This window comes from Rhinoderma darwinii, chromosome 2 (assembly GCF_050947455.1).
Source record: "Rhinoderma darwinii isolate aRhiDar2 chromosome 2, aRhiDar2.hap1, whole genome shotgun sequence".
Taxonomy (NCBI): Eukaryota; Metazoa; Chordata; class Amphibia; order Anura; family Rhinodermatidae; genus Rhinoderma; species Rhinoderma darwinii.
Window position 1 is genome coordinate 409,089,262 of NC_134688.1, and position 19,239 is coordinate 409,108,500.

The 19,239-nt window shown below is 41.8% G+C and overlaps 1 protein-coding gene across 1 annotated transcript in view; it reads right to left on the reverse strand.

Moving 5' to 3' along the window:
* Nucleotides 1-19,239, reverse strand: part of SERPINF1 (serpin family F member 1) — a 58,523-nt gene that overhangs the window by 11,877 nt on the left and 27,407 nt on the right. The window contains exons 2-5 of the mRNA XM_075854169.1: nt 13,970-14,052; nt 5,318-5,501; nt 4,131-4,286; nt 2,039-2,242 (exon numbers count right to left, since the gene is read on the reverse strand). Of these exons, the coding sequence (XP_075710284.1) occupies nt 2,039-2,242; nt 4,131-4,286; nt 5,318-5,501; nt 13,970-14,044 (619 nt within the window). The 5' untranslated portion in view covers nt 14,045-14,052. The remainder of the gene's footprint in view (nt 1-2,038; nt 2,243-4,130; nt 4,287-5,317; nt 5,502-13,969; nt 14,053-19,239) is intronic.

Consider the following 19,239-nt stretch of genomic DNA (forward strand, 5'->3'; position numbering starts at 1 on the left):
TGCCCACATTGCAGATTTTGCCTGCATTTTGTAAGCCAAAACCAGAAATGGATCCGGGAGAGCTGACCTATGAGATCTGTCTTTATATATTTCTTCTGTTTTAGTTCCATTCCTAGTTTTGGCTTAAAAAAGGCTTGCAAAATCTTCACTCTGGGAACCCAGCCTTAAAGATGGGTATAATATGCTTATCTAAATGAGGCCTAGCTGTTTAAAGCATTTGATGCTTTTATTAAAAGAAATGACATTAAACATGTGGTTAATTTTATAGACTGAATAATGTTTTTCTGGCTACAAAGTACAGACAGAAATAGAGGAGAAAACTGATAGATGTAAACAGAGCCCAACATGTATATTAAATATCTTCCAAAAATAGGATCATAGAAACATATTCAATTAATTGTCCTAAATTATCTCAATATAGCAAACAGAAACGAAAAAGGGGTAAAATACTAAAAGTAATCCCAGTGTCTTCTCAAACAATAATAAAATAATCATATTTAAACTAAGAAGAAAACAGTAATCTCACTGAGACACATCTGAAAATGGTGGATTTTGTCAAGTGGTTGGCGGGTTCACGGGTATGGTAATGCATATGCGATGCGCTTATATACAAAGACATGCCCGCACACTTGATTGACACAATTAGTGCCCTGAAGTGAATAAATAATGTCACTATACAGTACACTTAGACAACACTGCTATACTGTACACATAAATAATGCCACCATACTGTACACATAAATAACACTGCCATAATATACAAATACATGGTGCCGCTATTGGTGTATGGGTGCAAGGTGAGTGCTACTCAAACACAATAGTGCCAGGACAGTGTAGCAGTAGCCTCATGCACACGACCGTAGCCATGTGCACGGCCATGATTTTCGGGTCGGTCGGCTGCGGAGTGTCACCCACACCCGCAAGCTGTGCACATGGCCGCGTCAATTTTCTTTTCTGGACCGCAGAACACGGCCGTAATAAGACATGTCTGTTCTTTCTGCGGTCCAGGCTCCTGGGCCATGCACGGACCGTGGAAACCATGTGCATGGGCCCATAGAAATGAATGAGGAAGCAACTCCCCCGTGGATTTTCGTGGGAATTGCGGCCACAAAAGCACATTCGTGTGTATGGGGCACGTTCGTGTGCAAGGGTATGTGCACACGCAAACTCAAAAACGTCTGAAAATACGGAGCTGTTTTCCAGGGAAAACAGCTCCTGATTTTCAGACATTTTTTAAGCCACTCGCGTTTTTGCTGCGTTTTTTATGGCCGTTTTTGGAGCTGTTTTTCTATAGAGTCAATGAAAAACGGCTCAAGAAGTGACATGCACTTCTTTTTCGCGGTCGTATATTTATGTAAATTTTTTCGAAATTGAGGCGTAAAAAAATGCCCCGTCGGAACAGAACGCTGTATTTTCCATTGAAATGAATGAGCAGATGTTTGGAGGCGTTCCGCTTTCGTTTTTTTAAAGCGTTTTTCGAGGCGTTAACGCCGGAAATACGCTTGACAACACTACGTGTGCACATATCCTTAGTGTCGATGTCATTTTGTTTTATTTATTAAAATCCAAAGGTTAAACCATTCCTCCACCCTCCATGTACGCCCCTGGTGGAACTAAAATGTATTGTGCAGGACTACTCCATTTATTTTCAAGTAATTTCTTTAGAAGACAGCTCTAATACACATACTGGAACTGTAACGAGCTGTACACCCGTGTGTCCATCACATGACTGGGACAGAATTTTATCCACTGAAAGTAAATAATAAATATTCATACTGAATGTCAACAAGCAGAGATCTTGAAAACTGTGCGTAATTAATACAGAAAGTATTTTGGAAAATTGTATTAATTTCAATTATACAAAAACTAACATTAATTAGCTGAAAGTGGACAACACCTTTAACTAAACAAGGATATCAGGACACAGTTCAATGCTTTTGTGATGGAAATCATCCCTCGTATCATCTGACGTACACATTGACAATGCTGTTGTGCTTCTACAATTGTGTACTTGGTCATTACTTTTCCTTCCATTTACCTTTAAAGTATGCCGCCCCTAGTAGGAGTACACTAATGCCTGAAGGCACCTCCTTGAAGAACTTCATTACTTTGCCATCAGTTCTCTTCTGCACAAAATCATTGGCTTCTGACAGATCAACACGAGTATTTCCAGACAGAAGTTTGGGCTTATTCCCATAGAACTTCTCCAGCTGATTTACAAAATCGATACGCAGCCTCAGCCCTGAAAGCCAGAATACAGTTGTTATATACCTGCATATGGGTGACATAGATCAGAGGATTTGGTCGCCATCATCCATAAAAATTAGAAGCTAAAGTTTTAAAGCAAGTCCGTCAGCTGAAGATGCTGCCCTATGTAAGGGCAGCACATTACAAGAACGATTTCATTACCCTATTAGCTAAAACGGCACATAATATAATAATAATAATAATATTGTGCCGTTTGGCTAAAAAGAGCAATCAAAGAAAACACTGGTACTGGGAGCTATGAGTCCGATGTATTCATGAGGAGAGCGTTCCCCTCGCCTCTCTTCGCCGTCCCTTGCCCTCCTCACAGTGATTGATGGCTTACTGCTGTATATCTGCATGCACAGCAGCCCTTCAATCTCCGCTGAGAGAAGCGGGGGGATAGATTTCATGAATACATTGGGCTCATAACTATGAATCTGGGGTTTTCTTTCATCACTCCTATTAGCCAAACAGTAAACTAGAAGAACGGCCCTATCCCTATCTACCTTTACCAAGAGCAGCATATTGAGTGACAGATACAAAGGCAAACAGACAGAAAAAATCCTCAGTATGAAATTGGTGGCAGTAGGAGATACATTAGGGCCACATAGACTTTATTGGGTGCCATATTACAACTCAGAGGTTGTATGGAGCCGTAATACAAGATACATTAGGGCCACATAGACTTTATTGGGTGCCATATTACAACTCAGAGGTTGTATGGAGCCGTAACAAGATACATTAGGGCCACATAGACTTTATTGGGTGCCATATTACAACTCAGAGGTTGTATGGAGCCGTAATACAAGATACATTAGGGCCACATAGACTTTATTGGGTGCCATATTACAACTCAGAGGTTGTATGGAGCCGTAATACAAGATACATTAGGGCCACATAGACTTTATTGGGTGCCATATTACAACTCAGAGGTTGTATGGAGCCGTAATACGATAGTGTATATGAGGCCTCAGTGACTCAGCAAACATTTTTAAGTAGTCACAAAAATTAGTCTACAGCCACAAATTAGGTCACTGACTAAATTTTAAGGACATTTCAGGCATCATTGCACTTAGGACCTTTATGTTCTGATAAAGGTCCATAATGCTGCCTGGGCTGAACAAGTAAAGACCTCCCACCCTTTTTTTTTTTCTAATCTCATACAGCCCCTTTAACTATAGCTGAACCTGTTGATGTAAGTGTCTTTTTTTCTAACAGCTATGTAGCTGTGTAAATAATCTGGTTACTGACCTTTATATCTCTCAATGGCTTTGGTACCACCACTGTATTTATAATATTAGATGTCACATTTTTCCTAGATAAACTATACTGTTAGTGATTGCACTGCTTTTAGCTCCATGCAACAAGCTGCCGAACATTTTTGCAGGACTGTTAGGGTATTTTCACACAGGGCGGATACGCTGCGTAAAAACACAGCGAACTCCGGGCAAAAAAACGCACCAAATTGTGGTGCAGTTTTTCATCTGTAGTGTCCGCTACGGAAAACCTCACTTAAAAAAAAAGTTTCATACTAAACCATAGCCATGGCGACGCGTCCCTCTGCCGTCCTGCAGCCCAGTCTCCTGAGATGATGTTTCATCCCATGTGACCACTGCAGCCTGTCACATGGGATGAAACATCATCGTAGGAGGCTGGCCTGGACGAAGACACAATTCTGGGGAAGTATAAGATTTTTTTTCCGCTTATCATTTAAGCAGCGTGTGGATGAGATTTGTTCAAATCTCATTCACCCTGCTGCTACTGTATTATGCTGCGGATTTTCTGCAACCAAATCTGTTGCGGAAAATACGCAGTATTTACGCAACTCGTGAACCCGGCCTTAATGTTCATTATTAGACTGTGTAAGTGAAATGTCAGCTTACTTCTCTCAAGCATGACTCGGGATATGCTTTTGAGTCCTTTCTGGTTTGAAGAAAGGCTTGTAAGCAGCTCTTTGTAAGTGGCATGAACCTCTGCGTCATTAAGCAGGTCATAGTACAGAGAACGATGTATTAAGGATTCAGTCCGCTGTCCACCACCTAAAAAAAAAAGGAAAACTTGTTTTTAGATTTGATGTGTGGTTACAACATGTACCAAATCCTTATTTTGAATCAAAACCAATATACAAAAACTATTAACTTAGCTTTTAGAAACAATTCTTAAGTGATAAAACTATTGTTTACCTGTTCATATGTGTGAAAAAAACTTGGTGACAACCCCTATTGGATTTAACTTCTTCCCAAAAAATGATGTACACATAGGTCACGGTGATCGCATGGGAGTCCAGGAGATTGACAGTCGGGCTTCCGCTGTATTGGTCGGGATCAGAGAAACTTCTGATCCCGGCCATTTAACCTCTTATATGCAATTTTGGTGTAGTGTTTGTTGAACAATTGACACAATGTAATTTGTCATGTGTTATTGTTCATCTGAGGTTGTATTTACCGAATTTTAAGACCTTCCAAGGACCAGATGTTTTTTTTATTATGTCCTGATACGTAAAAGCATAGAATACAAAGAGGGTCTACTTTGTTTTTCTCATGACTGTATATACACAAAAGAGCAGAGATGTGGTGTAATAAATGGTCAATGAAAAAAAAAAAACAGAACAATAGAATGAGCTTTGAGAGTTAAGGCCCTGTTAAAGGGCCTAGCGATCAGCTGACAATGAGCGTTTGTCAGTAATCGCATTTTCTCATGCGGTCCTAAAAACCATCATTGTCAGCAGCACATCTTCCCGTGTAAACGGGATTTGCTGCCGACAGTGAAGCAAACTGTATGGGGATGAACAATCTCATTCGTCCCCATGTAATTTAATGATCGCTCCATGTGAATGGAGCTAAACGAGTGCCAATCACCATGCTATGTTGATGATCAGCACTCGTTTACCTAAAGGCCCTTTTACACAGGCCAATTATCGGGCAAACGGGTGTTCATAGAACGCTCGTTGCCGATAATTTCCCTGTGTAAACACCCCAACATTTTTTCACACCTTAACATGGGAAATCCCCCTTGAAAAAAAAAGATTGCATTCTGTCCCACTATAAAAAAAAAAATTCTAAGACCTTACCCAAGGAAATGCTGGAAAGTGCTGTAGCAATAGTCAGTGGTGACATAAAAATGTTGCTGTTTGGATACTTGATTGCTTGGGCACGGTAAAGATCATAGGCAAAGTTGGATGCAGAAGAAGCAAGTCTATTGAGTGGACTCTTGTAGAATGGATCCTCTTCCTCTTCTGCTACAGCAGTGGAAACCTAACAAACAGTTCATTAGTACAATTATTATGAGTAAATGAGACAAACATTCTAATGAGGCGGAACATAAATATTAAAAAGTATAAAAGTCAACATTAAACATCTTTGGTCCATTTTCTACCCAACGGAAGATCTGTTTCTTCCTACTGCATTGTCTAGCGACACCCAGGAAGAAGTATAGAAATCTTTCAAGCTGCTTTAGCTCACCTAGCTATTGTATTAGGGTCATTTTATACTGGCCCATTTTGGCATAACAACGAGCGCCGATCAACGGGCCAGCTCATTGATCGGCGCTCGTTTGTTCCTTTCACAAGGAGCTATGTATGGGGATGAGTGCTCATTGCTACGATTGCTCGTCCCCATACATTTCTCATCATGCGCTGCCAACAATGATAAGAGTAGATTTCGAACGTTAATCAGTTTTCCCTTAGTCCTAGCAGCAGCACAATAATGGGGTATCCCGGCCCCTGTGAACTAGTAGGACAGATGGAATTTTTTATTTAATCAAACTAATCAACTAGAGTCTCCTCCCTACATAAGGACATCCAGCCCCTCCTAACCTGTGTTTATTATAAAGTAGTAGGCTTAATTAGGACGGGAAGCATGTGCTGCTGCTAGGACTAAGGGAAAACAGATTAACGTTAGAAATCTACTCTTCCCTTACGTCCTGCAGCAGCACAATAATGGGGAAATACCAAGAAGAAACCCCATAAGATGGCCCTCTTCACTGGTGGAACCCAAGATTGGCCACCTCTTTTGTGAGAGAGATGAGAAACATTAAGCTATTATGATCATCAGTGTATGCCGGTATTTGCATGTTTCCCCTACAAATATTAAAGTAAATTGGAATTCATCCTATTCTTGATTGTACCAATAACAATAAGGGTATGTTCACACGCAGTGGAATCAGACGTAATTCGGGCATTTACGCCTGAAAAAACGGCTCCATTACGCCTACAAACATCTGCCCATTGCTGGCAATGGGATTTAGGATGTTCTGTTCCCACGAGCCTTTATTTTACGCGTCACTGTCAAAATACGGCGCGTAAAATGACGGCTCGTCAAAAGAAGTGCAGGACACTTCTTGGGACGTTTTCGGAGGCGTTTTTAATTGACTCCATTGAAAAACAGCTCCAAAAATGGCCGTAAAAAACGCAGTGAAAAACGCGAGTTGCTACAAAAATGTCTGAAAATCAGGAGCTGTTTTCGCCTGAAAACAGCTCCGTATTTTCAGACGGATTTTGCTAAGCCGTGTGAACATACCCTCACCGTTCTGTGCTATGGCTGTCCAGACTTTCTAGGGGACTCCCCTCCCTGACATCTATATCCCTAACAGGGCATATCGACAGGGGTTGTTCTTAGTGGACAACCCCTTTAACCGTTTTTCCATTTGTAATTCATGCATCATAATAACAGCAAATCATTAGTTAAAAAGCTTTTTGTGTGTCAGACCTCATGCACACGGCCGTGTCCGTAATCACGACCCGCGATTGCTTTCACGGACGGCCGCGGGCCACAGCTCGCATTTTCGGCCTATGCTCCCATACAAAGTATGGGAGCACGGCCCATAAAGCACAAAAGATGGGACATGTTCTATCCTTTGCAGCACAGTTCTACGGCACGGACACCTATCCGCAGCCATACGGAAAGGCGTCCGCGGCCAATAGAACTGAATGGCTCCTTAATTGCGGACCAGAGATTTTTTACGGTCGTGTTCATGGGGCCTCAGTAGTTTGATTCAACCAAGGATCTTATTATTTAAAATTATACAGTAGAAACTGAATCTGGGAATTAATCTCCCCTGCTGGCTGGGTGATCAGTCGTAAAGATAGCTTGTGTATATATACTTTAATATGCCTCCATAACCCTCTTGATCCCCTTCTACCCCACCCCACCCCTTCTTTTTTTTTCTCTCTCCCTCTTATTTTCTGTCTCTCACTTTCACTATCTTTCTCTAATGGTATATGCCTGTATTATATGATTTGCATACATCCTATCGCCTCTGTTGGACGTTTCATGTTACAATTTGTATTCATACTTTTTTATGTTTATATATATCAAAAATGCCCCAGAAAAAGCTCAATAATAAAAAAAAACTTGGAATGTAAAAATATTTTTATTCCCCATGAAATAAAAATTCTGGAACATATTTTCTTAGAACTCTGCGATGTGCCATTCCTCTTTTATTCCTCCTTGAAATTATGAATAAATTGACAACTGGATAATACTATTCCCCTCAGTCTGAGACTGAGCACTGATTGGACATTGCCAGTCTGTGTAGAGACACACCCTACTTAATTGTAAATGTATTCATAATTTCTAGAGGAATAACAGAGGAACTGCACATTGTAGAGTTCTAAGAGAAGAAGCTCCAGAATTGTTATTTCATTGGGATCACAAGTATTTATTAAAACATACATGTCAGGGGAGGTGTCAAGTCCTTTTTTTTCCCATTTCAAAAGATTTTACTTACAACTAAAAAATAATACAAACAAAATGGCGATGCAGCAGCCCACGTAGTGCAGCCAAAACATATCATAGGGAGAGGCAGAAAAGAAAAAAAAAAGAGGGGGGACGTGTAACAAAAGAAAGATGGGGCGGTGTGCTGCCATGTATGACAGAATACAAATTATGCAGCGCATAGAGACATTTCTTTAATAGGGTCACGTACATCAAAAAGATACAATAAACCCTAGAACGCTTGCCACCAATATCTGGGTCCACGGCATGTTTCCTGGTTCCAACGCAACGGGGTCTAGTCTGGTAAACTCTCCCTCTAGTAATTTCAGAGCTCCTAGGGAAACTTTTCGGTTAGCTGCATTATACCAAGAGGTTTAATGGATACATCTAAGTCAGAGGAACAGATGAACAGAAAGACAAATGGAAAGTATCGTTTCCGTTTGCAATACCATTGATTTCAATAGTATTTTTTTTTTCTTTCAGTTGGTTTCAGTTTGTGTTTGTTCCACTAGGTTTTCGTTTTATTGACGGAAACAAAAAGTACCATTGCCCTAACAGGCCCTAACTACCTCTTTAACGTCCTGTATGAAATGGTGTAATGTGACAAATGTCTTTCATTAGGTAAAAAAAAAATTGCGTTACTTTCTTTGTGTATTTCCACATCTAACCGGTCAATTCCCAGAAAGGTTTTTGCGTTCGGAGATTACCTTTGGTGAGCCTGGTTTGATCGGATTGAGACAATCCTGGAGGAGGACCCTTTTGGCTACCATTAGTACAATATGCACAAATTTCTGGATCCCTTTAGGTCTAGTGGCAGTTATATCTTGGGGGACAATGTAATTAAAGAGAAGAGGTTTGCGGTTTCAGATGGAGTAAAAAGCACCCCTTGAAAAAGCTACCGCAAAACGCGCGTCTGGGCTCTTGCGGTGGACATTCATTGTTCTGGCCTGTTATGCAAAACACTGGTTGGTATGGCTCCTGGGACCTATTGAAATTTCTGGGTGATATCCTGGTATCTATACAACTATATTTACACTGTTCATTCAGTGTTGGCTATCTAGCCCTATTTGCATATCATCTCTGATAAGGGTCTTTATTTTACTTTTCTGTTTCAGTATTCTCTTCTGGAGATTGAGCTCCAGGGGCCTGTCATTTGTTATACTATATAAGATTATGGCCTGACTGTTACAATGACCCTGTATGGTATGTTTTATACTACATATATGCCATTTTTTTGAGTAGCCCTGTGTTGTCCACTTAGCGTATTTTAATTGTTTGTGGTTTTTAGGTCTTGATGGCCATTATGTTCTTGTATTTATTGTAATAAAGGATATATATTTTTTGCAAATTTCTTGTGGTATTTGGTGTTATTTTTTTCCCCTACGGGGTGTCATTATTTTGTCCTCACATACAGTTGTAGGTATTCATCATCAATCCTGGAGGAGGACCCTTTTGGCTACCATTAGTACAATATGCACAAATTTCTGGATCCCTTTAGGTCTAGTGGCAGTTATATCTTGGGGGACAATGTAATTAAAGAGAAGAGGTTTGCGGTTTCAGATGGAGTAAAAAGGACCAGTGAGTGTTGATATAGGTTACAATTTTACCCAAAAAATCCTGTACCTGTGGGAAGGACCATATCCTGTGTTAGAGATCAGTGGCCAGCTTTTTACATTTGGGGCACAATAGAATGCGGTCTGTGAACCGCCATAAATGGCATGATGGACCAACTTAAAAAAAGCATTCCCTCCAACGCTGGTTACCCCTCCAGAATTTTTCCCTAATCTCCTTATCTTGTGTTATGGTTTTCCATTTTGCAAAGAGCTTTCCAGCAGAAACTTTGAAAACTCTCGAATTCAAGGCTCTGTATAAGTAGGACAATGTGACTTTTCTTGGTTCTGGTCCACCTATATCATTGAAAACATTTGAAGGGGATTCTAAAGCCGGGTTAGCAAGTCTTCTCTTGCAAAGTAACAATACTGGAGATATCTGTAAAAACGGATCATCCTTTAGATTGACAAGTCCCCTTTTATGCACATTATGTCTATTGCTAACACAACAGCAACATTTATGATGGTTTAGTATTTTAGTTTGGAATTGCTGTCCATTCATTAACATTATGTGTCTGCCAGTGACAAACATAAATACAATTACAAATTGGAGATGTTTCTAGTACCTACGTTCAAATGAGAAATACGGGACTGCCTTTCCCTAAGCACTGAACAGATCATGTCATTATGTGTTGAGGTTTGTTCCCATTGTCAATCATTGAATACAGAGGAAAGTGAGATGTACACTTTTATCGGCTGAATCTTCCAAAAAAATGAATTCTTAATTGGCATCTCCTCCCTATAACAAGCAGGAGAGTGCCAGGGATCTTTGTAGTTTAGGACGACTCACGCCCACCAGCACAAGAAGAAAAGTGAATATAGTTTTCCTTTATTTGTGTTGCCAACACTTGTCTCACCATTGTGCCGGGAAAGTGTTCATTTACCCATCAGAGTTTAGAATCTAATTTCCCTATAATCTGAGCACAAACGCTAAATGCTAGGGTTAATTTAAAAAATAATCTAACCTATTAGGCTGAGTTCACATGCTGCATATTTTTCACTGATTTTGTTACAGTTTTGACGTGGATCTCTGTGCAAGGGTAAAATCTGTGATGTGTGAATTCATCCATATGTATATATAATATGGGAGAAACAATTATGTGAACTTGATGAGAATGCTGCATTTCTGTGTATGGGTTTCTGTGGTTTCATCCAAACTTATTACCCCAGTGTGCAAGGCAGCCATGCTAACCAATGTGCCACCATGCTACTTGTATGCAATACTGAAACACTGGTAACATTAGGCTGGCCATACACATAAAACATAGCTGTCAGTCAAATACTTATTTGGCCAACAGCTATATACGTTAAAGCAGAACTAACACATATTTATGCTCCTCAGTTTGGGCATGACCACACATGGCGGAATTCCTCCGCAACTGTCCGCATCAATGCCGCACCTAATCCGGGTTGCGGATTACGGCTGCGGATCTGCACAAAATGTGCAGAAAATTGATGCGGACTAGCTGCTGCGGACTGCGGGAAAAGTGCTTCCCTTCTCCCTATCAGTGCAGGATAGAGAGAAGGGACAGCACTTTCCCTAGTGAAAGTAAAAGAATTTCATACTTACCGCCCGTTGTCTTTATGACGCGTCCCTCCTTCGGCATCCAGCCCGACCTCCCTGGATGACGCGCCAGTCCATGTGACCGCTGCAGCCTGTGCTTGGCCTGTGATTGGCTGCAGCCGTCACTTACACTGAAACGTCATCCTGGGAGGCCGGACTGGAGACAGAAACAGGGAGTTCTCGGTAAGTACGAACTTCATTTTTTTTTACAGATACATGTATATTGGGATCGGTAGTCACTGTCCCGGGTGCAGAAACAGTTACTGCCGATCGCTTAACTCTTTCAGCACCCTGGACAGTGACTATTTACTGACGTCTCCTAGCAACGCTCCCGTCATTACGGGAGCCACATTGACTTCCTCAGTCTGGCTGTAGACCTAGAAATACATAGGTCCAGCCAGAATGAAGAAATGTCAAGTGAAAAAAGCAAGACGCATCCGCAGCACACATGACATGTGCATGACAGCTGCGGACTTCATTGCGGAACTTTGAATCTCCATTGAAGTCAATGGAGAAATTCCGCCATGAGTCCGCCACTGCTCCGCAACAGACAGAGCATGCTGCGGACACCAAATTCCGCTCCGCAGCCTATGCTCCGCAGCGGAATTGTACGCATCGTGTAAACGAACACTGCTAAATTAAAGTGAAAGTCAATGGAGAAACGGCTCCGCTGCGGATTAACGCTGCGGAGTGTCCGCAGCGGAATTTAAGTGAAATTCCGCCATGTGTGAACCCGCCCTTTGAGGACAGCATAAAGAATTGACGGACACGCTGATTTCAGTGGTCTGTCACTTACTAGTTAATCTGCTGTTGTTTCTGAGTATTTAATATGGCCTCATGCCCACTTCAGTTTTTTACTTCAGGGTGCTAGCCGTTTTTCTGACGGCTAGCACCCTGACCCATTCATTTCAATGGGGCCATGCACACGTCAGTTTTTTTGATGGTCCGGGATTTCGTGACCGTGAGGCCCATGCAAGTCAATGGGGCCTTCCAAAAAACTGAAGGCACACGGAAGGCATCCGTGTGCCGTCCGTGTGTGACAGAGCCGTTGCCTAGCAACCGCTAGGCGGGCAGTAAAACATAACAGAAATATTACACTAATCGGCAGCCACTTGTCTCTATCAATCACTGATAGAGAGAAGAGGCTGCTGATTAAAAATAAAATAAAAATCAGTTCATACTTACCCGGTCGTTGTCTTGGTGACGAGTCCCTCTTCTTCCTCCAGTCCGAACTTCCAGAATGACGCGGCAGCCTGTGATTGGCTGCAGAGGCCGCTGCAGCCTGTGATTGGCTGCAGAGGCGGTCACGTGGGATGAAGCGTCATCCCTGGAGGCCGACCTTCTGACGTCATCCTGACGTGCGTGACCGCCACTACAGCCTGTGATTGGCTGCAGCGGTGACATGGGATGAAACATCATCCCTCGAGGCCGGACAGGAGGAAAGTAAGTATGAAATTTTTTTTAATTTTTTTTATTTACATTAAAATTGTACTTTCCGAGCGCCGAGCATGGTACTGTCCAATAGTTACCGCCGATCAGTGCAGCCCATTAACTCTTTCAGCACCCTGGACAGTACCATTCTCGGCGCACGGAAACACGGAGTGCACACGGCAGATAAAACGGACACACGGATCCGTCAAAAACAGCCGTGAAAACCGTGTCGGAAGTGTGCACGAGGCATTATACTTGTAGTGCGCAGCCAGCACTGTAATAAAAGTCCAAGTATATATTGATATATCCATGCCTGTGCATAGGGAGAAAAATGTCAATCAGCTGCTAGAGGGCAGGGGAAGACGAAGGCAGCATAAATATATAAATATAGCGACCGTGGCATCTTACCTGTTAGAAAGAGAGCAGTGGCCCTCTCTGATGCGTTTGCGGGGTGACAATGGTTGTCATGGCAGCCGGTGGCCTGAGGAAGGTCCCCAGGTATGCCATCTTTGTGCTTCTATTAAGCCCTGACACAGGGCTTAATAGGAGTCGGTAAAAAAACATAATTGGTATTGTTGCAATGGTATAAATAAGAACTATAGGTTGACCTGCATAAAAGAAGCAACTACACTGCTCTACCGCCGGAAAAATATTCTGGGTCTCAGAATATGGTGTCAAAAAACTATTTTTTTGTAACAAAAACTTTTTTATTTTGTAAAAGTAGTAAAACATAAAAATAACCATATAAATTTAGTATTGCAGTAATCATATTGATCCTCAGAATAAAGTTAAAATGTCATTTTTACCGCAGGTTGAACGCCGTAAAAACGAAACCCAAATAACAGTGGGGATATTGCTTTTTCCATTCCACCACACAAAATTATTTTTCAACGTTTCCCAGTACATTATATGGTACATTAAATGGTGCCATTAAAACTACAATTTGTCCTGCAAAAAAAAAAAAAGCTCTCATACGGTTATGTCAACGGAAAAATAAAAAAAGTTGTGGCTATGAATAGTGTTTACCCCTCTCATAATGTAAGTATAAGTTTGAAAATGAAGAGAATCTTCAGATTGGTTGCCATGGGCAAGTTTCACTTTTTTTATGTGCACTGCTGTTCATATATCACATGCAGGGGCAGGACTCTATTGACAAATCACTATTTTTTTTGGTACAATTACCCCGAGGATTTCTTGTGATTAAATTTAGAGCACATTTTTTATATGCCTTTTTACAAGCAAACATAAGGTTGGTGCGTTTTACTCCCAGCATTAGCCCGTGTGACACCTTCCATTCCACTGCATTGAGTCAATGATTTGGTTACACAGTCGTTGCGCTCTGTATTTGTTTACAACACCGACATACAAAATATTTATTGGTTGCAAATATGCGAATCTCTCACCTCCTCTGCAGCATCTTGAGATCTGGTGAAGGAGAATATAGTTGATGCAAGAAGGAAAAATAAGTAATTCTTCATGGTGAGACCTGTTGAAAATATAAAAATAAAAATAAAATGTGGTCTGGCAACATATAAAATAAATAATATTCTTTATAATATTTAATCACAATATAGAATAGGAGGGTAATGATAGGACTATTATGCCTTGGACCTGGCACGGCCTTATGGACCTAAGTTGGTTCCCCCTTTTCTATATGTTATACCAGAAACTGTCTGAACACACAAAAATAATAAATATATGCACCTTCCCATAGCCAAGGATATTTTAACAATTGAAATCTGGCCATACCCTTAGGCCTCATGCACACGACCGTAGCCATGTGCACGGCTGTGATTTTCGGGTCGGCTGGGGGCGGAGTGTCACCCGTAAGCCACCTGCAAATAGCGGGCCGTGCACATGGCCGCGTACATTATTTCCTATGAGACTGGACCGCGGAACACGGCCGTAATAAGACATGCCCGTTCTGTCTGCGGTCCGGGCTCCTGAGCCATGCACGGACCGTGGAAACCACGGTCGTGTGCATGGCCCTATAGGAATTATTGGGGCCGCAATTCTCCCGTGTATTTTCGGAGGAATTGCGGCCGCAAAAGCACGTTCGTGTGTATGGGGCCTTAAGATTAGAATCGGTCATAATGCGGCCAATCAATAATAAGTCATCATCAACGTGCCAGATTGAAATGGCAGATCATTGTCACAAAATATGCGTTATTTTGGGGCTGTGTTGATAAACACAACTTTTTTGCCACATGGATGCTGTCTTGGATTTTGTACATTGAAATGGCAGATCAGAGACATAGTTTAAAAAGAAATATGGTAAAAAATAAAACAAGAATGAGCTTGTGTAAAGTTGGACAGATTATCATTAATAATATAATATCAATTTATTGAGAGTGGAAATAAGTTATTGCACTTTTGAAAAATTGCTCCCCACGTTTAGAACATTTTGCTATGTCCAAATGTTGTACATTGGCAATGTGATATCAGATGAATTAGTGTGAACTGTTGGCAGCTTTACAGAGGTGAAAAGAAACATATATTGATCTTGTGCTTTCCTGCTGGAAATGAGTAAACAGCCAGAAAACAGAAGTACAAACAGATAAAAATGAAATCTACAGTGTCGGATATGAGAATACAAGTACTCAAAAGGCAAGGACTTACAGATGTGATAGGTGTGTGGGATCCACTAAATAATGGATGTGATCAATATTGTTATTTTTCATGTGGAAACCTGAGAAGTCATTAAAGGGTAACTAAACGTTCATAGTGACATGTCAGAAGTTTAGATTGGTGGGTGTCCGAGCACTGAGACCCCCACCAATCGCTAAAACTAAGCGGCAAAAGTGCTTGTGTGAGCGCTGAGCCGCTTCGTTTCTGTTCGGCTTTTTTCAGAAAGCTGTACCTTGATTTCCAGAAAAAGCCGAAGAGAAACGAAGCAGCTGAGCATTTACACGAGCGCTTCCGCTGCTTCATTTTAGCGATTGGTGGGGGTCTCAGTGCTCGGACACCCACCAATCAAACTTCTGACGTGTCACTATGACACATCAGAAGTTTGTTGAACATTTAGTTACACTTTAAACATTCCCATAAGTTGTCAGACATCTGCCAGAAAATAAATTGGTGAGACATTTATAGTGGTACAAATAAGGGTTACCAATGCTGCAAATTAAAACGTGCCACTAAGAGATTTTTGCATTCAGCGAATCGTCTATTACTTTTAAGCATCATAGGTAATTAATGTATAAAGGGGCAATCACTTTAAGGCACACGACCTATTTTCAGGCGTAAACGAGGCGTTTTACGCCTCGAATTATGCCTGAAAACACGGCTCCAATACGTCGGCAAACATCTGCCCATTCATTTCAATGGGTTTGCCGGTGTATTGTGCCGACGACCTGTACGCGTCGCTGTCAAAAGACGGTGCATAAAATAACAGCCTCGTCAAAGAAGTGCAGGACACTTCTTGGGACGTAATTTGAGCAGTTTTTCTTTGACTTCAATGGACACCTCGCAAAACGCGAGTACGAGCAATTACGTCCGTAATTTCAGCCGTAATTGACATTATCATGTGCACATACCCTAAAGGGGAATTACCCTCTAAAAATAAGCCAGTGTGGTGATCAGCTGATTGACTTGGGTCCGGTTTCTCGAATCGATGGCAATCTCTTGTGAATAGCCGTCCATGTAATGCTTGGATGCTTTAGGTCCACTACAGCAGAAGCTGCTTTTACGTTCTGGCACATACAGGTGGGTACTGAGCGTGGGATTTCGAGCTCTGTATTAGAAAAGGCCTTTTACTGCCTTAGGACAACCACAGATAATATTATTAACCCTTTCACCATTCTAGACATCTAAGAATATTAGGTGTTAACCTCTAACCCACCATAGCTCTTCAGGACATTAGGTGTTAACCTATTAGTAGCCTGAAGCACCATGGATATTACCATTAATCCCTTCACTACCCTCGACCACAAGAGATATTATGTATAAACCCTTAACCAGCCTATGTAACAACTTTTAATGTAATGCATGTAGAAAGTTGGAAAAGTAAGTACAATGGGGGCGGCATTTTGCCATCTCTGCCGTGGACATCAACACATTTGTAAACCTCTTTTAACCTGTATTTGCCTTTCAACTTTGTTCCTTTTTGCGGGGAAAAAACATGGTAGTGACTTTCTGGAATCTAAGTTTACTATGTGGGGTATATCTTGTGCAGAAGATCTGATACGTCACTACTGGTTGTTGCTCAAATAAAAGTAGTTATGCAGCTCTTTATATTAAAAAAAAATTCAGTTTACTGTATTCAGGGGCTGGGGCTCATTCCTAAATTTGCTATACCAGGAAGAGTTATAACATCTAGCTGAAAGTCCTGAGTTTTATTACTATCTGTAATTGTAGATACATTTTCAATACTCCTTAACATGGCGCCCATCAGAATAGAGAATAAATAGGATCAAAATGCTCCACTTTTTGGGCAAAATTATTGAAGAATGAAAGGTATCTGTATAAAATGTCACAGTCAGTGGTTGCACATGTCCAAAATATGTCATATATAGGCATGCTGAGACATCCATCTGCTGCTAAATCTCTTACAGAAGCTAGCTGGCTAAGCATTATGGAATAGCTAGTTCAGCTGGTATATGACAGGTTATCCAATTTCTGTTCTACATATACATCACTGTACTGTTAGAACAAGTCTATTGGACTACTGCGTTTTAATATTTTTAGACTTTTTCAGTTACAAATAATGAATCACTCATGTTTTTCAATAGAAAGAAGATTTGTAAAACAAAGAACAAAAGAGTGGAAAACAACGTAAAAGTATAATGTGTCTATTGTAGTACACATTAGTTGCATTATGCGGAAGTTGCACTACAACAATACAATTAGTGATTATATATGAGGATTCATTTGTGATTTTCTAACATAACATGGCAGATCATGCTTATGTGCAGGGCCGCCATCGGGAATTTCTGGGGCCCATACAGCCAAGGAGTCTGGGCCCCCCTATATTACCGAGGGTTGGGCAACAGAAAGTGGTGCGCTCATGTTTATACGTTATGCACGTTAACTGATTTTTGTACTGATGTCGATTACAGCGAACTAAATCATGGGTCAGGCACATGACCGGTTAATGCCCTGGATTTTGTTCAATCCAGCCAAAACGTATCCCACTGTATGCCATAAAGTGGGATACGTCGCCCGGGTAATGGCCAGTGACGTTAGTAGCTTTCCCAGGGCTGGAGTTCCCGGGCAGAACTTCTACTAGCGATCTGTCCAGTGACTCCGGCGCTGTTCCTGTTGTTCATATTTGGACAGTGATGTTAGGAGCTTCCCCAGGGCCAAAGTCCAAGAGCAGAGCGATTGCGATGCTCTGCCTGGGGACTCCGGCATTGGGAAGCTCCTGACATTACTGTCCATATAGTGTTGTCAGGAGCGGTATACGTTTGTTTTTTTTTTGCGGGATCTCTCGAGATGGAATATCAGAGTCTACTACGCTATTCCATCCTTCAAAAAAAGGTAAACCCCATTCACATGAGTTATATTGTAAAGTAGTGAATTTTCAGTGCGTAATCCGCACAGAAAATAGGAGAGTTTTAGCCATGTGCCAATTTAAAAGCAAATTTTCCTCTATTACTCTTTCAAGCTACATGTGTTTGGTATTGTTTTTTTTTTTATTTTGGTCTTGTTTTCCTGTTATCTATCTATCTATCTATCTATGTATCTATCTATGTATCTATCTATCTATCTATGTATCTATCTATGTATCTATCTATCTATCTATCTATGTATCTATGTATCTATCTATCTATCTATCTATCTATCTATCTATCTATCTATCTATCTATCTATCTATCTATCTATCTATCTATCTATCTATCTATCTATCTATCTATCTATCCAGGGGCGTAACTAGGAAAGACTGGGCCCCATAGCAAACTTTTGACTGGGGCCCCCCCTCTGCTGGGAATCACACAACCCCCCCCCCTTGTAGATAGTGCCTCCCTATAGATTCCACCACACAGCGCCCCCCTATAGATAGCACCATACACAGCCCCCTGCAGATAACGCCATACAGCCCCCCTGTAGATAACGCCATACAGACCCCCTCTGTAGATAACGCCATACAGCCCCCCCTGTAGATAACGCCATACAGCCCCCCCTGTAGATAACGCCATACAGCCCCCCCTGTAGATAACGCCATACAGAACCCCTCTGTAGATAACGCCATATAGCCCCCCCCCCCCAAAAAAACGGCCTATAGTTTGTCCTACAAAAGACATGCATCCCCTATCCACAGGATAGGGGATACATGTGTGATCGCTGGCAGCGATAAGGAGAACGGGGGACCGAAAGTCCCCCGAAGTTCTCCATGACTAACCTCGGACTTCCGGCGTCTGCGCAGCTCAATAAAAATGAAAGGAGCGCTAGTCACGCATGCGCACAAGCGCGACCGGCGCTCCATTCATTTCTACGGAGCTGCCGACACAGACCCCGGAAGTCTGAGGTTTGTCATGGAGAACTTAGGGGGGACTTTTGGTCCCCTGTTCTCCTCATCCCTGCCAGCGATCACACATGTATCCCCTATCCTGTGGATAGGGGATACATGTCTTATGTAGGAACAACCCCTTCAGTGGCGTCGCGCTGTAGCAGCTATAGCGGCTGCTAGCGGAGCCTGCGGCCATGGGAGGGGGCCGTGCCGGCGGGTGGCACG